The 23,298-nt window shown below is 49.4% G+C and overlaps 1 protein-coding gene and 1 pseudogene across 2 annotated transcripts in view; both read left to right on the top strand.

Moving 5' to 3' along the window:
- Window positions 1-238: 238 nt before the first annotated feature.
- On the top strand, window positions 239-425 carry LOC115503603 (annotated as a pseudogene).
- A 5,081-nt stretch (window positions 426-5,506) lies between these two features.
- The window catches only part of IZUMO2 (IZUMO family member 2), a 31,724-nt gene continuing 13,932 nt past the window's right edge, over window positions 5,507-23,298 (top strand). Inside the window, exons 1-7 of one of the 2 annotated variants that reach the window (XM_030299304.1) lie at window positions 5,507-5,738; window positions 5,948-6,022; window positions 9,632-9,718; window positions 9,941-9,961; window positions 11,494-11,574; window positions 15,305-15,431; window positions 17,209-17,315. In XM_030299304.1, the coding sequence (XP_030155164.1) occupies window positions 5,507-5,738; window positions 5,948-6,022; window positions 9,632-9,718; window positions 9,941-9,961; window positions 11,494-11,574; window positions 15,305-15,431; window positions 17,209-17,251 (666 nt within the window). In that variant the 3' untranslated portion in view covers window positions 17,252-17,315. Of the gene's footprint in view, window positions 5,739-5,947; window positions 6,023-9,631; window positions 9,719-9,940; window positions 9,962-11,493; window positions 11,575-15,304; window positions 15,432-17,208; window positions 17,316-23,298 lie in introns of those variants that run through there. The other variant, XM_030299305.1, reaches the window with a different exon arrangement.

Raw genomic sequence — 23,298 nt, 5'->3', positions numbered from 1 at the left:
GAGAGAGCACGAGCAGGGGAGGGGCGGAGAAGGAGGGAGAGAGACTCCCAAGCAGGCTCTGCCCTGTCAGCGAGGAGCCCCACACGGGGCTGAAACCCACACACCGTGAGGTCGTGACCTGAGCCTGAATGGAGAGTCTGACGCTTCACCAACTGAGCTCCCCCAAGGTGTTGTTTTCTTACTTCGTGGGATCATTGTGAGAATTACTTGAATTAAACATGAGTATCTAGAATAGCGAAGCTTTGCGCAGTGGCAGTATCGTAGCCAATGAGGTTTATCCGAGGCGCGATTATTGCTAATAGCATAGCGTGTGGCACTTGGTACAAGCTAAGGGGGACCAGAGTTCGCTGTCCACTAGCAGAGTTTCCACCACATTTCCCATAATGCCCCTGAGCCTATGGGACATTTAGGGAGCCTTCCCAAGGCCACACAAACACACCATCGTTCCACCATCTGGCTGCCTGTGGTGGTTTTGGAATACATCCACAAATTCTTCCCTTCGGAGGGTGGAGACTAATTCCCTTTCCCTTGAATGGGAGCCAGACTCGACGGCTTAGACTCGATGGCTTGCTCCTAACAGATAGAACATGGTAGAAATAACGGGGTGTGACTTCTGAGGCCAGGTTACAAAAGACATTGCTCCTGGGGGCGCCTGGGTGGCTCAGTGAAGTGACCCGCCTCGGCTCAGGTCCCTTAACCGACTGAGCCACCCAGGCACCCCTATACTCCTTATTTAATCCTCCGGCCAACTTGTAACGTAGGGACTCTTGTCACTTCATTTTACGGATGAGGAAGCCGTGGCACAGAGAGGTTACCTAATGTACCTGAGGCCACCCAGTAATTAAGTGCAGGAGCTTAATGATTAAGTCATTCAAACGCAGGCAGCCGGACCCACCCCAGCAGTACCCTTAACCACCTGGTTCACACAAAGCCGGTGTTAGTTGTATTTTTTTATTTACTTGTTTTCAGAGAAAGAGCACGCGAGCAAGCGGCGAAGGGCAGAGAGAGAGGGAGAGAGAATCCCAAGCCGGCTCCGCACTGTCAGTGCAGAGCCCGACGCGGGTCTCAAACCCGCGATCCGTGAGGTCGTGACCAGAGCCGAAATCAAGAGTCGAACACTTAACCGACTGAGCCACCCAGGCGCCTCAAGTTTTATCTATTTCTTAGTTAACTCCGCTCTGCACTCGCACCCACAGTCTTTTCCTTCCCTGCCAGAGCTCCCATCCTGTCCTGTTTATGTGAATCCTTTTGTTTATAGGTGTTCTTCCACCCTGCACATTCTTGGAGGGATGTATGAATCTTTAATTTATATCAACAGTATTGGGTGGTAGTTCTGGCTCTGCTCCTTACTATTTTCACTTGGGTCCGTTCTCGTTGCTTCGTGCACAGCCAGTCCATTGCTTCCCGTGGCTGCAGAAGCCTCCACCCTGCACACTCCAGGGCACGTCCTCGGTGATGGCCACCAGGTTGCCTTTGACAGTCCCATCATAAACAACAACACTGTGGTTGGGGCACCTGGGTGGCTCCATCAGGCTTCAGACTTCATCTCAGGTCATGATCTCACGGTTGGTGGATTCGAGCCCTATGTAGGGCTCTGTGCTGACAGCTCAGAGCCTGGAGCCTGCTTTGGATTCTGTGTTTCCCTCTCTGCCTCTCCCCTGCGGGTCGACATTAAAAAAATTTGTTTCAATAAAAATAAGCAACACTGTGACGAACAGCATGCGCCTGGTGGGCGAGTTTGAGAACTTCTTCAGCCTCTCCACCAAGAAGAGTGGAATTGCTGGGCTGTGAAATCTGCAGATGTTTAATTTAACCAAGTTTTGCCAAACTGCGCTTTAACGTGGCTGGATTATCAGAGAAATAAAACCGGTTCTGCTTCCTGAGTCTTCCCGCCTCCGACCCGGACCTGAGGCTTTGGTGCTTAGAAGCTGTGGCGTTTACAGCCTTTGTTCTCCTACCTCTGTTTTCCACCCCATTCTGACAACTTCTTAGGGCGGACGGCCCCCTGACTCGCTGCGTGCATGGGGCACGGGGATGGGAGAAGAGGGAAGGCCTACAAGTTTCGTATCTCCGCTCTCACCTCAAAGTATGGGCTCCGCGGCAGTAGCTACGATTTTAAGTGGCTCCTTCTGGGTAGGCGAGAGCAGCAGGAAGTCATGGGTGAGACTCAGGTCGGGGAGAGGCTTTGCACTCGGCTGTGAGCTCCCCCTCGTGGTCTGATAGCCCATTACACCTGGTGTGATTCCCCCGCACCAACCCGGCTAATCACATCAACTGAAATGGTACCTATTGGACACCATCTTTAGGCTAGACCAGCGATGTCCAATTGAAATGAGTCCCACATGTAATTTCAAAATTTCTGCTGGCCATGTTAAGAAAGCAAAAAGAAGCAGGTGACTTAATTATAATATTTTATTTAACTCATACCCAAAATGTTATCATTTCAACCTGCAACCAATATAGAAATTACAGAAACATTTTGCTTTTTTGTCCCCTTTGGTACCAAGCCTTTGACACGTTCTCGGGACAGCACATGTCAATTTGAACACTAACTCTTCTCTAAAAACACTTGATCTCTATTTAGATTTCATGATATTTACTGCTGAGGAAGCCGAGTCACATAGTCAAGTTGTTCCAAACATGTTGAAAGATTTCCCAGTAACTGAACTGAGAATCCATTTTTAAAAATCTAAGTTTAAATCAATTACAATTAAATAAACTTAAAAGTTCAGTTTCGCAGGGGCCTCTCCGTGGCTCAGTTGGTTAAGCCTCCAACTCTCGATTTCGGCTCAGGTCATGATCTCACTGTCATGAGATCGAGCCCCGTGTGGGACTCCAAGCTGAGGGTGGAGACTGCTTAGGATTCTGTCTCTTTCTCTCTCTCTCTGCCCCTCCCCTGCTCTTGTGCTCTCTCTCTCCCTCAAAAACAAAAACAAAAAATCACACCTCATTTCAAGTGCTCGACAGCCACATGTGACCAGTGGCTTGCACACTGGAAAGCACACACATTGGTTCACACCATTTCACCCTTGACATAAGGCAGGTATATTATGACTCCCCATTTACACGGGAGAAAATTGAAGCCCAGAAAGGGAAACTGACTTTTTTTTTTTAATTTTTTTTCAACGTTTTTTATTTATTTTTGGGACAGAGAGAGACAGAGCATGAACGGGGGAGGGGCAGAGAGAGAGGGAGACACAGAATCGGAAACAGGCTCCAGGCTCTGAGCCGTCAGCCCAGAGCCTGACGCGGGGCTCGACCTCCCGGACCGCGAGATCGTGACCTGGCTGAAGTCGGACACTTAACCGACTGCGCCACCCAGGCGCCCCTGACTTTTTTTCATTTTTCTCTCACTCAAAAAATACTTATTGAACATCTATTGTATGCCGGGTTCCTTCCAAGGGGTTAGGGACATAATGGTGGACAAAATACACATAGTTCCTGGCCTCAAGGGGTTTGTTGGATGATACGTGAGAAAGACAAAAAAATATTATCGGTTGTAATTAACGTGAGGACAGAAACCAACAGGATAATGAGTTACTGGCAAACTATGGTCCCCCCCCTAATTATTATTACATTTCTACATGGTTGAAAAGAGTCAAAAGAAGAATAATATTTGTGACATGAAAATTCTATGGAATGTACATTTCAGTGTCCATAAATAAAGTTTTATTGGAACACAGCCCGCCCACTCATTTCCACATTGCAACCTGGCCTTCAAAAAGTGTGCTGATCCGTAAAGTAGGGAACGACAAAGGTTGACGTGCTTTATAGGGGGTAATCTGGGAGGACTTCTCAGAGGAGGTAATATGGAAGTGGAGGAGTTAGGAGGCGTTTGGGAGGGTTGAATCAATCAAATCAATGTTAAATGTCCTGAGTGCAAATTTTACAACTCTAGATATTCCAGATACCTCCTATGAAAGGAATCAGACAGTATGTGTCTTTTTGTGACCGGCCTATTCCACTTAGCATAATGGCCTCAAGGTTCATCCATGTTGTAGCCTGGCAGAACTTCCTTCCTTTTGGAGACTGAATAATATCCCGTTGTAGGTATATCCCACATTTTGTTCACCCATTCATTCGTCAATGGGCACTTTGTTCGCTTCCACAGTTTGGCTTTTGCTAATAATGCTGCTGTGAGCATGGGTGGACAAATATCCCTGAGCTCTGCTTTGAGTTCTTTGGGGTATATACCCAGAAGCGAAATTTCCAGATCTCTCTAGATTCCTTTTTTTTTTTTTTTTTAATTTTCTGAGGAACCTCCATATTGTTTTCCGTAGCAGTTGCTTACGTTCCCACCAACAGTGCACAAGGGTTCCAACGTCTCCACATGCTTGCCAACACTTGTTATTTTCCGTTTTCCTGATAAGTAGGCATCCTAATAAGTGTGAGGTGGTATCTCATTGTGGTTTTGATTTGCATTTCCCTGTTGCTCAGAGATGTTAAGCATTTTTTCATGCAGTTATTAGCCAGTCGTCTAGCTTCTTTGGAGAAATGTCTGTTCAAGCTCCTTGCCCATTTTTCTATTTATTTATTTATTTATTTATTTATTTATTTATTTATTTATTTATTTAATTTTTTAGAGCAAGATAGAGTGAGTGGGGGAAGGGCAGAGGGGGGGGGAGAGAGAGAGAATCTTAAGCAGGCTCTACACCCAGCACAGAACATGACCAGGGCTCAAGCTCATGTCTGTGAGATCGTGACCTGAACCAAAATCAAGAGTTGGACATTTGGGGCGCCTGGGTGGCGCAGTCGGTTGGGTGTCCGACTTCAGCTCAGGTCACGATCTCGCGGTCCGTGAGTTCGAGCCCCGCGTCGGGCTCTGGGCTGATGGCTCAGAGCCTGGAGCCTGTTTCCGATGCTGTGTCTCCCTCTCTCTCTGCCCCTCGCCCGTTCATGCTCTGTCTCTCTCTGTCCCAAAAATAAATAAACGTTGAAAAAAAAAAAAAAAAAAAAAGAGTTGGACATTTAACCAACTGAGCCACCCAGGCGCCCCAGGACTGCGTCCATTTTATTCAGTCTACCTCCAGCGGCGGCTGCTCCACTGGAATTTGTTGAACAAATGAATGTAAACTCCATGTGGACAGAGACTGTTAGCCTCTGCTGCATATCGGGTGCTTCGAACAGGGCCTGGCACATAGCAGGGGCTCAAAAAACACGGGTTGCGTGAATGAATGTAAGATCCAGGAGGGCAAGGCAGAGCTCTCTGTTTTTCTAGACTCTCTCCCTAGCTTCTAGAACCTTGCCTGGCGCATAGCAAGTGCCCAGCAAACAGGTGCCTGCGCACAGAGTATTTCCACGCCCGCCCCCCACCTCCTCCCTGACCCCGCCCCCCACCTCCTCCCTGACCCCGCCCCCACCTCCTCCCTGACCCCGCCCCCACCTCCTCCCTGACCCCGCCCCCACCTCCTCCCTGACCCCGCCCCCACCTCCTCCCTGACCCCGCCCCTGCTTGGGGGGTGGGGCCGGCCAGGTTCTCTCTCCAGGACGTCACAAAGGCCCTGCCATGCCTCTGGCCCTGGCCCTCCTGCTGCTGCTGGGCCTGAGCGGCCCCGGAGGCCGGGGCTGCCTGCAGTGTGACCACTCGGTGCAGGAGGCCCTGAGCCAGCTGCGCTTGGCCCTCGTCCCCAAACGCTTCCATCAGGAGCGGCTGCAGGCCCGCGCCCGGGCCCTGCTGCTGGGCATGGAGGGGCCTTTCTTCCGGGACTACGCTCTGAACGCGTTTGTGGGGAAAGTGGGTGCGTGCTGGAGAGGGGAGGGTGCCTGGCACAGAGGGGGAAAGGGACACGTGGGGGGTAGCGAGGCTGGGGTGGGGAGACAGGCGCTTTGGGGACCACAGTCCCCGAGAGGGGAGGGTGGGACCAGTCCTGGAGGAAGATGGGGGGGGGGGGGATGTCCCTTGGCTCTCTGAGGGACCCACTGGAATTTCCTCCCCTCTTGCCCCCAGGGATAGATCACCTGGAACACGTGGCGTCCTTTATCAAGAACCAAACGAGCCACTTAATGGTTAATCCTCTAAAAGGTAGGCGCTAAGGGGGAAAGCCTTATCCCAGCCCCCTTCCCCGTCTTCCCTTTCCACAGGTCCACCCCGCCTCTCCTTGATATAAACAAAACAAAACAAAATAAAATAAAAACGTGCATATAGACTTTGGTGTGTGTCTGGCAGGATTCTAAGTGTTTTACTCTAAAAAGTCTAGGACAGTTCATCACCGTGGGCACGGCTGTGATCTGCCCTTTACAGAGCCGGAGACTGAGGCTCAGAGAAGTTAGGTGACTTGGCCAGAGAACACAGCTCAGACACTGCAGTGCTAACCCCCTTTCCGGTTTTGTGGTCAGTGGCCCCAGGGGGTTGGTCATTCGAGGGGCTGAAGGTGAGGTTTGCTTTCTTCCCCACGCTTGTCAAACTGCTGTAGTTTTCCATTTCTCTTCCTTTCTCTTCCCTCCATCCGTTTTTTTTTTTTTTTTTTTTTTTTTAAGAGGAACCTGAACACCAGAACACTGTTGTCCTAAGCTGGGGGGGGGGGGGGGGGGCAGGGAATTAGGTCCTCCTCCCATAACTTTGAGAGAAGCGTAGCCGGCAGAGCAGAGACCCTGAGGGTAGATTCAAAGCCTGGCTAACCTTAAGCAAGCTATTTCACTTCTTTGTGTCTCAGTTTCCTCATCTGTAAAATGGGAACAAAGCCAGGCCAACGGCAAGTGCTCCACAAATGCTAGCTAGTAAGATTCTTATGCCGTGCCTAGCCTCTACGCCTACGGCACAGGTTGGCAAAATACAGCTGGGGGCCAGATCTGCCAGCCCCCTGTTTTCGTAAATAAAGTTTTATTAGAACACAGCCACACCCTTTCATTTACATATTGTCTACAGCTGCTTTTGCTCTCCCAGGCAGAACTGAATAGTTGTGACAATGACCGTCTAGCCCTCAAAGCTGGAAATATTTATTATCTGACCCTTAACAGACAAGGTTTGGAGCAGGAAGGCTCATTAGAACCCCCCAGAGAACTTTTAAAACATTCCAGGGGCACCTGCGCGGCTCAGTCAGTTGGGGCGTCTGACTCTTGATTTCAGCTCGGGCCATGATCTCACGGTTCATGAGATCGAGCCCTGTGTCGGGCTCTGTGCTGACAGCACGGAGCCTGCTTGGGATTCTCCCTCTGCCCCTCCCCCGCTCTCTCTGTCTCTCAAAATAGATAAATAAATATGGGGGGGGGAATAAAAAGATATGGGGTGCTTGGGTGGATCAGTCAGTTAAGCATCTAACCCTTGGTTTCGGCTCAGGTCATGATCTCACCGTTGGTGGGTTTGAGTCCCTCGTTGGGCTCCATACTTTCCAAGCAGAGCCTGCTTGGGATTTTCTCTCTCTCTCTCTCTCTCTCTCTCTCTCTGCCCCTTCTCTGCTCACTCTCTCTCTCAAAATAAATAAACTTAAAAAAAGAAAGAAAGAAAGAAAGAAAGAAAGAAAGAAAAGGGCGCCTGGGTGGCTCAGTCGGTTGAGTGTCTGACTTCGGCTCAGGTCATGATCTCACAGTTCGTGAGTTCGAGCCCCGCGTCGGGCTCTGTGCTGACGGCTTGGAGCCTGGAGCCTGCTTGGGATTCTGTGTCTCCCTCTCTCTCTGCCCTTCCCCCGCTCATGCTCTGTCTCTTTCTCTCTTTCCCAAAAATAAATAAACATTAAAAAAAAAAGAAAAGAAAAACTCACTTTTTCAGTAGGCTCTATGCCCAACATGGGGCTCCAACTCATGACCCCAAGACCGAGTCACATGCTCTACCAAGTGAGCCAGCCAGGCACCCCAAGAAAGACACTGTTCACAGCCAGGATATCCCAAAGGCCTCGAGGAGCCAAACCTTTTTGGGGGATGTACAGGGTTTGAACGACCCGGCCCTCCTGAGTTAACCCTTTACTGCACAATATAATGTATCAAATGAGGACAAGTACTATGGAGAAAATACCGCAGGGACAAAGGGAGAGGAGGGGGTGCTAGGGGTAGGGTGGGGGCTGCAGCGTAAAGCCAGGCAGCCCGGGGGGGGGGGCGTCACTGACCAGTCGACATGTGAGCAGGCCTGAAGGAGAGGGGTAGAAGGCCACAGGCAGAAAGCGGTTACTACAAACCCCTGAGCCAGGACTATGTTTGGCATATTCACAGAACCTCAAGGAAGCCAGGGAGGCTGGAGTAGAAAGAGGGAGAGATGTGGAAGATGAGGTCCCAGAGGTAAGGGGGCGGGGAGGGGTAGATGGGGAAGAGGCTTCTAGGCCATGGTGAGGACTTTTGGCTTCTATTCCGGGTCACATGGGAGGGCTCTGAGCGGACGCGGGATACGGGTGAGCTGACTGCGTCCCTGTGTCCCTCTGGCTGTGGAGGAGAGATTTGGGCAGGGCAAGGGGTAAGAAACTTTAGTGACGGCCCAGGCAAAGAGATGATCACGGCGGGAACCAGGGCGGTGGCAGGGGAGGGGATGGGAAGTGATGGGATTCCTGGATCTATCTTGGATGTCGAACAAACAGGCTTTGTTGACGTGCATGTTGACAAGCGGCACGCGGGGTGTGGAGCCGAAGCGCCAAGGCTTTGTGCTGAGCCATTAGAATCAGGTGGCTCCCGTCTCCTAAGGCAGAGAAGTCCTGGGGGTCGGGAGGAGGTTTGAAGGAGAAGATCAAGGTTCCGTCTGGGACTTCCTGAGTGGAAGGTACCCATCAGACATCCAAGTGGAGATCCTAAGTGGGTACTTGGCGACCTGCATGCGGACTTTGATGAGGGTCTAGGCTACTGATCGAACGTGGGGGGCATCAGTGTGTAGAGAACGGCGCTGTCCGGTGCAGATATGATGGGAGGTGCACATGGGAGCCACACGTCATTTTAAATTCTCTCGTAGCCACGTGTTTAGAAGGGTAAACAGAAGCAGGGGAAATTAACTTTTATTTTGTTTAGCCCCATACCTAAATTACCATTTTGATGTGCAACCAGCATAAAAATTGTGGAGGTGTTTTATAGTTATTTGATTCACTCCAGGCAGAGTGTGAGCGGCAGAGAGAGGGAGACGCAGAATCCGAAGCGGGCTCCAGGCTCCGAGCCATCAGCCCAGAGCCCGACGCGGGGCTCGAACTCACGAACCGTGAGATCATGACCTGAGCGGAAGTCAGACGCTTGACTGACTAAGCCACCCAGGCACCACACAGCATGTTTTATACTAAGGGCATATCTCGGTTCAGGTCAGCCCATTTCGAGTACTCCATAGCCACGTGTGGCTCGCGGCCGCCATATTGGACGGTGCAAGATGCAGGTAACATACGAAGCCATGAGCCTGGATGAGGTCAGCTGGATGAAGGAGTGAGTGTGGACAGAGAAGACAGGAGAGTGGATCAGAAGAAAGGAAAGGAGAGGTGGCCCAGTTCACCCTCCTACTCCTTACCAGATGAGGAAACTGAGGCCAGTGGAAGGTGGTCCGGCCTGGAGCGCCCACCGTGGGTCAGGAGCTAGGTGCAGGACCTTCCGGGCCACGGATTTGCCCAGTGGACCTGAGTAATACCCGGTCTTAGTTACTCCTGGTGAATGAAAAGGAGTTTCCTCATCTCTTTGAAGCTGCAGATGGGCTTGCTGGGTGCCTCCACCCCACGAGGATCTCTCTGTCTCTCCTCAGATGAGCCTCTGCTGGAAGAACTCGTAGCTCTCAGGGGGAGAGTAATCAAGGAACTCAAGAAAGTCTTAAAATTGTACGAAGCAAAAGGTGAGGATCTCTCTCCACCAAGCCCCCTGCCTCTCCCCCATCATCATCCCATCCCCTTCTCCCACTTTTTCTCCCAAACTCTTTGCTCACCCCCCCCCCCCCTGACTCAGCCTTCCCTGCCTCTCCCCAATATTCCCTGCTCTCTTTCCCCCCTGGTCCCTTCCCATCAAATTCTCAGATCGCTCTCCTGACTTCACTCCCTTCTGCTCTTTTCTCTCGCAGCCTGCAGCCGCAAAATTTGCCGTGAGTCCTGGATTTATCGTCCCTTCTCTACCCTCCTTCACCTCTTTACCCTGTCTCCCCCAAGTCAAGCCCCACTATCATCTGCTCCGTCTGGCGGTTCGTCCTCCTCCCCAAAGCTCTAGTTAGTATCCAGGGATCACTGATTTTTGAGGGATTGTGGAAGTGGTTGCAACCTGCAAAAAAAAGTATGTGGGGGGGGGGGAACGTTAGTCTGATGGGATAGGCCATGTCATAGTAACAAATAAACCCCACATCTCCATGGTTTAACGAAAGATTTATTTCTCTCTTACCCAAATTCCATTGAGAGTTGAACAGTTCCTCCAAGTGCTGTCTCGGGGATACAGCCTGCACCTATGTTGCAACTTCTTTTTAAAATTTTTATTTTAGAAAGAGCCCAAGCCGGGGAGAGGGGCAGAGGGAGAAAGAGAGAGAATCCTGAGCAGGCTCCATGCTCAGCACAAAGCCCTCCCTGGGGCTCAATCCCATGACTCTCGGATTGTGACCCGACCAGAAATCGAGAGTCAGATGTTCAACCAACTGAGCCACCCAGGCGCCCCTCTGTTGTGGCTTCTAAGGTAGCTTCAGTGGGGGAGAGAACAGAGAAAACTCCTACAGGGACTTTAATGGATTGGCCAGAACTCTGGTCATATGGTTGCAACCTACTGCAAAGGAGCCTGGGAAATGTAGTCTTTTCATGCGATAGGAAGTGGAGGAGACCGATCAGTGAGCATCTAGCCAGTATATGTCACCAGGGGCTGCAAAACGGGAGTGTAGGGATGCAAACGTTCTATTTGTAGACATTTAATTAAACATTTGTTTAGTTAATCGAATGTCTACACACAAATGTTGGTCAACTGGACAACTGCAATTCAATTCAACTCTTCAATGATTATATATATATATTTTTTTTTTCTTTAGAGAGAGAGAGCACGAACAGGGGAGAAGGGTAGAGGGAGAGAGAGGGAGTGAGAATCGTAAGCAGCCTCCACGCTCAGTGCAGAGCCCAACGCGGGGCTCCATCCCACGACCCAGGGACCATGACCTGAGCTGAAATCCAGCCAGATGCTCAGCCAACTGAGCCACCCAGGCGCCCCTATGTAAAATTTATTTATTTATTTATTTTATTATTTAAAAAAAAATTTTTTTTTCAACGTTTATTTTTATTTTTGGGACAGAGAGAGACAGAGCATGAACGGGGGAGGGGCAGAGAGAGAGGGAGACACAGAATCGGAAACAGGCTCCAGGCTCCGAGCCGTCAGCCCAGAGCCCGACGCGGGGCTGGAACTCACGGACCGCGAGATGGTGACCTGGCTGAAGTCGGACGCTTAACCGACTGCGCCACCCAGGCGCCCCTGTAAAATTTATTTTTAGTGCGAATCGGTGCATTGTGCTCAGCTTGCTTGGCTGCACGTGGACCCTCCAAATCCAGGAGAGCCAAGGGATGTCATGCCCTCTTTCCCCTCTGCCTTCCTGCTCTTTGCCGTTCCTCTGATACCTGCCCTCACCCCACTTCTCCCTTCCCTCCTGCCCAGGCTTGCTAAAAGAGGAAGTCTTGGACTGTTTACATTGCCAGAAGATCAGTCCCAGCTGTATCCAAAAAAAGTACTGTTTTGGTAAGCTCCTGGGGGGTGGGGGAGACAGGGATGCATGAGAGGTGAAGACAGCCGTGACCCAGCAGATACGGGTTTTGAGTTCTCCCACAGGGAGCCTTCAGTCCTGCACTCACCACCTGCTTACAGTGGCCCAGATGTCGCTTCCACATTCCGAAATTTGCGTTCCCCCACTGTGAAATAAGGAAGACTCCACTGTAACTTTATCTTTATTTATTCTTTTCTTAAACGACTTTTAAACTATTTTTTTGAGTAATCTCTACACCCAACGTGGGGCCTGAACTCACAACCTGAGATCAAGAGTCATATGCTCCACTGACTGGGCCAGTCAGACACCTGTGACTTTAAACTGTCTCGGGGGGCGCCTGGGTGGCGCAGTCGGTTAAGCGTCCGACTTCAGCCAGGTCACGATCTTGCGGTCTGTGAGTTCGAGCCCCGCGTCAGGCTCTGGGCTGATGGCTTGGAGCCTGTTTCCGATGCTGTGTCTCCCTCTCTCTCTGCCCCTCCCCCGTTCATGCTCTGTTTCTCTCTGTCCCAAAAAAAAAATAAATAAAAAACGTTGAAAAAAAATTTTTAAACTGTCTCGGGGCGCCTGGGTGGCTCAGTCGGTTAAGCCTCCGACTTCGGCTCAGGTCATGATCTCGCGGTCCATGGGTTCGAGCCCCACGTCGGGGTCTGTGCTGATAGCTCAGAGCCTGGAGCCAGCTTCGGATTCTGTGTGTCCCTCTCTCTCTCTGCCTCTCCCCCATTCATGCTCTGTCTCAAAAATAAACATTAAAAAAAAAATGTCTCTACTGCCAGAATGGCATTCTAGAAAAACATTCTTAGCCAGTGCCATACCTGGGGAGTCCAGAGGATCTGCTGAATTCACTCACTCACTCATTCATTCATTCAGAGATTTTTTATTTATTTTTTATTTAAAAAAAAATTTTTTTTAACGTTTATTTATTTTTGAGACAGAGAGAGACAGAGCATGAACGGGGGAGGGTCAGAGAGAGGGAGACACAGAATCTGAAACAGGCTCCAGGCTCTAAGTGGTCAGCACAGAGCCCGACGCGGGGCTCGAACTCACAGACTGAGAGATCATGACCTGAGCCGAAGTCAGACACTTAACCGACTGAGCCACCCAGGCGCCCCTGGAGAGATTTTTTAAATGTATCTTTCTGGCAGAGAGAACAGTACAGTGAGCCCCTATATACCCATCAAGCTTGAATAATCATGCTGGAACTTTTCACATGCTGTTCCCTCTCTGTCACACTATTCCTCTTACTCCCTCATTTCAATAAAGTCTCCAAGTTCACCACCTCAAACAGGACTCCCTGGTCACACCCTCTAAAGGAGCACTTCCTATCAAATTATGTTGACGATGGACATTCCTCTATATTTGTTTCACTTTATTTATAGCTGTGGTATTTTTAAAAACGTAATCTCTATGCCCAACGTGGGGCTCAAACTCATGTCCCCAAGATCAAGAGTCACATGCTCTGCCAACTGAGCCAGCCAGGTGCCCCGCTGCCGTGGCATTTTGAAAGTATTCAAGCATTGTGAGATTTCACCCATAGTGTGCACCTCTAAAAAATAAGGACGTTTCCTATGAAACTACAATGCCATTCTCATACCCAAAAAACCTAGCAACAATTGTTAAATATCAAGTGACTCTGAGTCCCTTTTGCAACCTCCCTAATTGTTCCCAGAATATCTTTCACAGCTAATTATTTCCAACCAGGACCCAATGGAAGGACTTCTCATACTGTTCAATTATAGTTTTTTTCCACTTCTTTTTTTTAAAAAAATTTTTAACTTTTATTGATTTTTGAGACAGAGAGAGACAGAGCATGAACAGGGGAGGGTCATTTTTAACTTTTATTGATTTTTGAGACAGAGAGAGACAGAGCATGAACAGGGGAGGGTCAGAGAGAGAGAGAGAGAGAGAGAGACACAGAATCCGAAACAGGCTCCAGGCTCTGAGCCGTCAGCACGGAGCCCGATGCGGGGCTTGAAGCCACGAACCGCGAGATCATGACCTGAGCTGAAGTCAGCCGCTTAACCGACTAAGCCACCCAGGGGCCCCTATTTTATTTTATTTTATTTTATTTTATTTTATTTTATTTTATTTTTTACAAATGTTTATATATTATTTTTGAGGGGGGGGGGCAGAAAGAGAGAGAGGGAGACTCAGAATCCAAAGCAGGCTCCAGGCGCCTAGCTGTCGGCACAGAGCCCGATGCAGGGCTCGAACTCACGTACTGTTGAGATCATGTCCTGAGCCCAAGTTGGATGTTATCCGACTGAGACACCCAGATGCCCCCCCCCCCACTTCTTCTTTTTTTTAATTAGGAAGAGTTTCTCTTGTCAATCCCCACCCACCCCCCCCCGCCCCATGACACTGACCATTTGGAAAGAAGGGATTTGTCCGTTTGCTTCTTTAGAATGGTGGTTAACTACAACAGATATTACCAGTACCCTGTAATGCCCCCAAACCGAGGATCAGCAGAACAGAGACAAGTGTCTTGTATTGCCCACATTTTAATGGGGTGAAGGGTTAACTAGGGTTTCTCAGCCTTGGCACTACACACAGTTGGGGCTGGAAAATTCTTTGTTATAAGGGCTGTCCTGTGGATGTAGGATGTTCAACAGCACCCTTAGTCTCTCCCCAGCCAGATGCCAATAGTACACCCCCCCCCCCCCGCCCCACCAAAGTCCTAACAATCATTTCCAGTCTCCATACATTTCCAAATGTCCCCTGGGGCACAAAATTGTCCCCAGCTGAGAACCACTGCTAGACAATTACACGAAGGAATAAACGGATTAATTTCAGAGAGCAAATGTGCCCTAATGAAAACAGAACCATTTGATAGAAAGTGCCTGGGGGGGTGGGGGTGGGGTGGGGGGATGCTGCTTTAGAGGGTGCAAGTGGCAGGACCTCTCTGAAGAAGTGGTGTTTGAGATCTAGAGGAAGTGAGGGAGTAAGGAACAGTGTGAATGAGGGAGGGAACAGCAGGTGCAATGATCCTGGTCGAGCAACATGGTTGAGCAACAAGAAGGAAGCTAACGAGTGAAGATGGGGGTAGTAGCTAGCTAGTCCCATGGTGACCAGATTGTCTGGTGGACCATGGTGAGGACTTGGGCTTTTATTCTGAACGAGAGGCGACCTCAGGGAAAGCTCTGAGGGAAGAGGGAAGTGAGAGGGCTTAGGTGTTAGTGCGCGCCCTCTGGGGGCCATGTGGGGAACTGTAGGGTGAGGAGAAGCGGGAATGAGGAGAGGCGCTTTGATGGGGGCTGGACCAGGTCGGGAGCCCAGGAGGTGGGTCAGACTCTGGATCCACTCCGAAGGCGAGGCCAGGAAGCTCTGCCGGCAGAATGAAAGGCGGGGGGTGGGGTGGGAGGGACAATTGGAAGATGCAGAATGGGACTCCCAAGGATCTTCAGGGTCCCCAGCTAAGATGCAGACGACTGTCTTAGCGCTAGACTCTCGGCGGTCCCTGTGCTGTGCCCTATAGACAGTCGGTGCCGTGAGGGCAGGGATGTTTGCTGGTGGGGTGCGCGGCAGTATCCAGAGCACCTAGGACGGCGCCTGGATGCCATGGCGGCGGACCCCGGGAGAGGGCAGGGGATGGGGAGGGAGGAGGGAGGGGGAGGCTCAGGTTGCCCGGGGAGCAGGTGGGTGTAGGTGCAAGGCCAAGGAAGAGCGATGACTTGGAAGTCAAGGTTGTCTCCCCACCCCACCCACCAGTTGACGGGCAGCCCCGCATGAGCCTGCAGTATGAGAAGGGGAGTGGATACCAGAAGCAGCAGGTGCTGTTTGGGGCCACCATCTCCGTGTTCCTGGCTGTCCTTGCCTTTGGGGTCATCGTGGCTTCGTAAGTCATCCCGGCCGTCTCCTGAGGCCTCCAAATGCCCCACTGGGCCCCTCAAAAACGGCACTGCCCTGGCTCAGTCACTCTGTCATTTGGGAGTCCCCCGTGCGCTCACTTTATTATTTTTTTTAACGTTTTATTTTATTTTTGAGAGAGAGAGAAAGAGACAAAGCACGAGCGGGGGAGGGGCCCAGAGAGAGGGAGACACAGAACTTGAAGCAGGCTCCAGACTCTGCGCTGTCAGCACAGTTGGGGGCTCGAACCCACGAACTGTGAGATCATGACCTGATATATATATTATATATATATGTGTGTGTGTGTGTGTGTGTGTATATATATATATATATATATATATATATATATATATATTAAACATTGTATTCCGTGAATGTGCTGGTATGAAGACAGATGTCATCCGAGCTGAATTCGTTGTTATATATTCTTCTTTATCCTTATTGTTGTGTTAATTTGTTTTCTCCCGCTTTGCAAAGTGGTTACATTTCCAGAGGCTCCAAGCACTGAGCCCGTGGGCCCAGGGGAGAAGAGGCCCTCGCCCTCCTCTCTGCCCTTCTGAGCGACTCCCTCACCTTGGCCTTCCTGTCGCCCCCGCCAGCCCCTCTCCTCTTCTCTCCGGCACCTTTTCTGTCAGTCTCTGCCTCCCCCTCCTGCCCCTCCCCCTCCTCTCCCCAGCACCTGGCGAGGAGAGTTAAGTCATGAGTGTCAGCTCTCACTGTGACCTTGTTCCGTGTCCCCTTCTCCCTCCCTCCCTCTCTCTGCCTCTCCCACGTGGCTTTCTCCACCCCGGGCCCCCCCACGTTGAATCTGTGCCTCTCAGTCTCTTTCTGCCTCTGTCTCTGAATGTCTCTCCCTGTCTCTGGGTCTCTGGCTCCCATCCCATCTGCCTTGCAGACTGTCGCCCTGTCAGCTCTCTCGGGCTTCTTTAAATCTCCCTCACTGTTGCCACCTCCCTTCCCCTCCCATCTCCCCTCTCTTTCTCCAGCCCCTTCCCCACCTCTCTCTCCCCTTCCCCCAGGTTTGAACCTCTCCCGCTGTCTTCACTCAGTCTTCATTTCTGTCTTGCTCTGTCTTTCCTTTTCACATCTCTGGATTTCCCATTCTGCCTTGAAACTTGTTTCTCCCCCCGCCCCCGGCCCCAGCCTCTTGCCCAAGTTTTGTCTCGCCCCTCTGGCATCCTTGGTAATTCCTTGGCTTCCCTCCACCCCCCCCCCCATCTTCAGATGGCTTTTTCCTCTACTTCTGTGTCGCCCTCCCCTTCTCCTGTGAGGACAACCAGTCTTTGAATGAATGGAGGGTCCAGCCTAAATCCAGAATGATCTCATTTTACCTTAATTTAACTACATCCACAAAGACCCTATTTTCAAATGGGGTCACATTGGCAGGTCGTGGGGATTAGGTTTTGGGTATATCTTGCGTGGGGCCACACTTCAACTCGGCGCACCTGCTTCTGTCTCTTCCTCATTGTCTTCTGTCTTTCCCTTCTCTGTGAGTCTCGCCCTGTGTCTGTGTTTCTCAGAGTCTCCTCTGGTCTTGCCCACTCTTTCTGTTTCCACATTTTACCCTCACCTCCTGCCCCAAATTTTCTCTCCTCCCTCCTCCTGTACCAACACTGATTGGCTGAGAACCCTAGAAATCCGCCCAGATACCCATGATGTCACCAAATAAGGCTGATGATTGGAGGGAAGTTTTGGGGCGGGGGACGGTTGACCTGGAGGGACCTGAAGTTCTGTTTGTAACCTCCAGGCTTTTTCTCTCCGACCAGGGCTGTTACTTACAGGCAAAACCGAAAACTCCTGCTGCAGTAGGGCGGTGGCTTGGGAGTTTGTAAGGGGAAAGGAAAAGAAGTTTAATAAAGTCTATGACAAATTCCTCAACGTCTCTGTCAGTTTCTGGAGGACTCACCAACTGGGTGCTCCCCAAGGGTTGGGGCCAGGTCTCACTCATCTGTAGGTACCAATTACCCTACATCAAAGCAGGAGTGATTTGGACCTTCAAGAGGCATGGACGGCCCATGATGAAGGCTTGAAAAGACAACCATTCCTACTCTGGGGAGGAATGCGTCCTAGTGGGACCCTCAAGGATGGTCTGGCGAAGGAACAGCAGTGGTCAATATAGAGAATACAGGTTCCGCTCCCTATCTGAACTGTTCAATTTTCACCCTCTGTGTCCCTGAATAGATTCAGATCAATTTTCATGTAAATCTTTTGCTGTCTGAACTCTTGCTTTTGCTAACCAAAGTAGGAAGCAAAGACATTTGGATAATATAGTGTCCTTATGTTTCTGAACTTACTAGGAAAACTATTGCTATCTCATTCAGGATTTGGATAATGGGGGTGTTTGGTGGGAGGGATAGGGGTTGATAAGAAAGACCAAACGTAGTTGAAGCTTCAGTGCCCAGCACAATGCTTGGCCCAGAGCAGGCTCTCAGTAAATATATGTTGAGTAAATGAGGAGAATAGTGTTGAGGGGGAAGAGGAGGAAGCAAAAACTATATTGATCCGTACACTGAGGGCCTTTACATGCCAGGGAAAAGAGCTTGGTGGCTTTCCTCGGGTTCTGGGATTGGAACCCCAAATATTGTTTGGGTCGAGGAAGATAAAGTTAACACGGCAGGTCACATTCATAGAAGATAGAAAAGTACTCAGCTCCATTCCATTGTGACTGCTGTGAAATAACAGCTCAGTGTTTTCAGATCTTCAGAGGTTTGTTTTGTTTTGTTTTGTTTTTAGTATTTATTTTGAGAGAGCAAGCGAGCAGAGGAGGGTCAGAGAGAGAGAGAGAGGAGAGAGAGAATCCCAGGCAGGCTCCATGCTGTCAGCGCACAGCCCGACATGGGGCTCAATCTCACGAAGCTTCAGCGGATCTCATGACCTGAGCGGAAATCAAGAGTTGGAGGCTTAACCGGCTGAACCACCTAGGTGCCCCAGATCTTCCGAGTTTTCAAGAGAACCCAGATATTCAGATTTTTTAAAAGGTGAAATCACTCCATAAGCAGTGTGGGCAACTAATTTTTTCAGAAACTGAATCCCAACCCAAGACGCGTTTTGTTACCATTATGAGGTGACAGGGAAACATGGGGGGGCTGAGTGTTGCTTATATTTTTATGCTAGAGATTGGCGAACGAAGTTTTAAGTGTAGAACTAGCTCGTGGGACTCTAATGAACTACATTTCCCAGAATCCTCTCCGCCCCCACAACTACATCCGTTGCCATAGATACTACCAATCCACTACAGTAAAAGGTAGGAGCGTGTGCTTTTAAAGAGCCGGACTCCAGCAATCCGTTGCCAAGATACCAATTTTGGCACATGCTCAGTAGAGAGCGCTTGGAATGGGGGACGAAAGGATTCTGGAAATGGTAGTTTCCGGCCTCCTCTCCCTCTCTCCGCCCCGCCCTGCCGGCGCAGGCGCACTTCTCCGAAGGCAACGGATCCCGGTCGCCTTGGTGACGTCGCTCCGGGCACGCATGACGTCACCCTCACCAAGCGCCCTGGCGGAGGGGGTGGCGGGGGGAGCAGGGCTACAGCAGAGAAGTCAAAGACACTCGACCTCGCGTTCATTTCGTAAGCTGGTGTTCTGACCCAAGCGCACTCCGGCGAAGGCTCTAGCCTGGGAGTCTTAAGTTGGCAGTGTTGTTCACTCTACAAATCCAGGTACTTAACTCCCTTACCTTCCTCGGAACAGTGCACAATAAACGGATAATTAAACTGTGCAGAAATTATAGTGTGATGAATGCTCCAGGAGAGCACAGTCTGGGGCGGGAGAGACAGTTATCAAATGATAACCACGCAAATTATTATAATATCAGCGCTAGGTTTACTGGGACGGTCCTGTGGAATCCCTGGAGCGAGCAGAGTTGCGAGCTCCCGCCGGGCTGGGTGGGGAGAGGGGAAACGTTCCCATAGGAATGGCTGTAACAGCTTGTCGCAGGTACCGTCGTTTTCCAAGAGAGATAGAAAGAACGTTCCTGACCGAGGGAACAGCGCACACAAAGGTCAAGAGGTCGGAACTATTAATAACTTTTAAAAATAATATTTAATGTTGATAATATTGATGGGAAACATGAAGGTGGTGGTGTCTGTAACATACTGGTTTTTAAGTGTTTGTTTGTTTATGTTTATTTTTAAGAGAGAGAGTGAGAGCAGGGGAGGGGCAGAGAGAGAGGGAGACCGAGGATCCAAAGCAGGCTGGGCAGAGTCAGCACAGAGCCTGATGCAGGGCTCAAACTCAAGAAACGCGAGGTCATGACCTGAGCCAGACGCTTCACCAAGGAGCCACCCGGGCGCCCCTATTTATTTTTGAGAGAGAGACAGAGCAAACGGGAGGGGGAAGGACGGGGGGGAGGGGGGGCGAGAGAGAAAGAATCCCAAGCAGGCTCCGTGTTGTCAGTGCAGAGCCTGATGCAGGGGTCAAACCCACGAACTGTGAAATCATGCCCTTAGCTGAAATAAAGAGTCCAACATTTAACAGAATGAACCACCCAGGTGTCCCTGTAACATTCTGTTTCAATGGCTTTACTTATATCAACGGATTCAAATCTCATTTATTTATTAAGGTAATTATTATCTCCCCATATACAATAGGGGAACGGAGGTATAGAGAGGTTGATGACTTTCAGTGTTAACACAACGAATACGTGGGGTTAACTATTATGCTGTGTGTCCCTTGCCCCGGGGTCCTAGAGTAATTGATCCCTTACTACCTGCGAAGCACTGTGCTGATTGACTTCTATACAACATCAAATCCTATTGGACCAAGGCCCTACCCTTTTGACCTCATTTGATCTTAATTACTTCCCCAAATGCCCTACCTCTAAATAAAATCAATTGAGGGTTAGGGTTCAATATACGAATTTGGGGGGACACAAGCATTCAATTATAGCACACTCCCACATCCCACCCTTGCATGCCAGCCACAAAGAGCTCCTTATATCTCTTTCTCCCCTCTAGGCTTCTGTTCTCTGTGTTCCCTTTGCTTGGAACAACCCACCTCATTCTTTGCCTTCATTGGTCACATTTATGTCTCTTCGCCCATTAGTTCTTGTCTTCCAAGTTACAGCCAAGTTGAGACCTCCTCCGAAAGTCCTCCGTGATTGTCCAGACTGGGTTGAAGGCCCTCCTCTGTGTTCATACGTTGCCCTGGGCTATCTCCCATCAAGCACACATATTATTACACTACGTCCTAACTACCTGTAACCATGTCTTTATCCTGTATCCTAATCTTAGCAATAGTGATTGGTCCAAGTGGTGGGCCCAAGATCCAAGAAGGACCAATCAGGACCCTTCCCTGGGATTGCTATATGAACTCCATTGCAACCGTGCTACTTGCATCAGCCAATGAAATGCAGATGAAAGTGACATATGTCATTGAGCTCATTTAACTTGCATGACCACCCAGTGAAGGAGGCATTGCTCCCCCACTTTAGAGACAAGGATACCTACAGGGAGGATTCAAGTAACCCATACAAGGCCCAGAGCTAGTTAAGGACAGAAGTAGGGCTAATGTGCATGTAAAAAGAGGACGAGACACCAGAGCTCTCTCTCCACATGCTCCTGTACCAAGGAAAAACCATAAATTTCTGTTAAGTCGTTCAGTCTATGGTATTTTGTTATGGCTGTCTGAGCTGACTAAGATAGAATGTCATGAAGCAAAGCAAGGCAGACTCCAGGCTCACGTGACTTCAGATACAGAGGGCGGAGGAAGGGCTGGGTCTGCTCTGGGTGCAGAAAGACCATTCTGGGGGCTGTGTGTGAAAGAGCCTGGAGGGGAGACACTGGGGGGCCAGGAGGATTGGGATGAGACCGCAGTGAAGTTTTAGGATGTGAGGACAAGGCTTGAGCCGGGACCAAGTTCATGGGCAGGGAGAGGGCAGCAGAGCTGAGGAGTCTGGCAGTAAGAAGAGGGGCTTCACTGGGCTCTCTGTCACTCGTTGGGTCTTTGAGTGTTGGGGCTGCAAAGGTCTCTCTGGGGCTGTTTGACACATCTTCACGGGGTGGTTGTATGAGTTAAATAAGCTAATAAAACTCACTGCCTGTTGTCAGTAAGTGACAGCTATTCTCCTTCCGTTTTGCCCATGGTTCATCTAACTTTTACTCATGTGTACACATATATTTTACATATTTACAAACATGAAGGATCTATAACTTTGAGATTTTTCTTCTTTTAACCTTCATTCGCAAGTGTCGCCCCATGTTACCGTTCAGTCATCATAATTATTTCAGGCTTGACAACATTTCATAGGCAGGATATACCTTTATTTAATCACTCCCCTGAGTCTATATAACTGAAAATAACTTTTTATTAGTTGGTTCTGATTGGAGATGGCCCCCTCCAAGTGACAATTCAGGGACCTAGGCTCCTCCCATCTTCACATAAGACTTCAGCAGAAGAAGAAAGACTGGGGAAGGTAACAAGTGGGAGGTCTGGGCATGGCATACGTGTCTCTTCTCTCATTTCATTAGCCAGAACTTAGTCACGTGACCACCCCGACTGCAAGGGCATATGGGAAATGTAGTCTAGCTGTGTGCACAGAAAGTAGGGAAAAGGCTTTGAGGAAGAGCTATTTGCCACACATTATCCTAATGAGGGATTATAGCGAAGAAAACGTAGGTGCAGAGAGTGGAAGAGAACTTCCCCAGATCACAAAGAGATTAAAATCTATCAGGCAAATTTTATTGGCACTAAAATCCAAATACCCCCCCCCCTTTTTTTCCATTAGAGTTTTCATCATTTTTGTTTGAAAAGAGAAAACCTATTGTGTTTTTTTAAAATGTTTATTTATTTTTGAGGGAGAGAGACAGACAGAGAGTGGAGGGGTGGGGGCAGAGAGAGAAGGAGACACAGAATCCAAAGGAGGCTCCAGGCTCTGAACTGTCAACACAGAGCCTGATGCGGGGCTCGATCTCACAGACTGCGAGATCATGACCTGAGCCAAAGTCAGGCGCTCAACCGACTGAGCCACCCAGGCGCCCCAACCTATTGGTTTTTATTGATTAATTTTGTACCCAGTAATTTTACTTAATTATTTTATGGTTTATCATAACATTTCAATAGATTCTCTGACTTCCAAAATAGCAATCATATCATAGTCAAAGAAGGATGAAATCCCAGACTTCTCCGTTCCAATTATATACCCTTTCTTTCTCTTGTCTAACTGCACCGATAGTTTTTCCAAAAGTGGTAATGCTGGATGGTTTGTTCTATTTGGACGAACAGTTTGTTCTGACTTTCATGGGGAAGCTTTTGGTGTTTTAGCATTACGCCTGATTTTGGGTTTTGATTATATGTATATAATTAAAAACAAGGGAGAGACAAGTAACTCCTTAAGATTTTTGTCATTACTGTTCAAGATGGGCCCATTCTTAAATATATTAAGCTTATGTAGAAATGGATGACTACTGAACATTCTCAAAACCTCTTTCATATCCATGATTATATATTACATTGTATATCAATTAGCAAATTATATAATAGCCCAATATCGAACCATCCTTGCATTCCTGGACACACATCTTCCAGCTCCCACCGTAGGGGTCTATTTCTTATAGAGGTATTAGGTGACAGGTGACACTGAGGCAAACAGGGAGCGGATGCCCAGGGATATTGCGTAATTCAGTGACAGACTCAATTCATTCACCATCAGTTTAGATGGGGTGAACTTCCACGTGTCCTGTGGACTTCAGCTACAGGGGAAACTTGGGTTAAATGGGTTAAATGGACTTTGACGTCACCTCCTGTGGAGGGCAGTTAAAAGACTCTAGCTAAAATGGGAATATTACTGACGGTGTCAGTACAGCCAGATATTTCTCAGTACCGGGTTCCCCCCGGCCCCGCATCGTACTCCCAGCCTCCATT

Source organism: Lynx canadensis, chromosome E2, assembly GCF_007474595.2.
Source record: "Lynx canadensis isolate LIC74 chromosome E2, mLynCan4.pri.v2, whole genome shotgun sequence".
NCBI classification, from domain to species: Eukaryota; Metazoa; Chordata; class Mammalia; order Carnivora; family Felidae; genus Lynx; species Lynx canadensis.
This window is presented reverse-complemented; position numbering and strand designations above follow the sequence as displayed.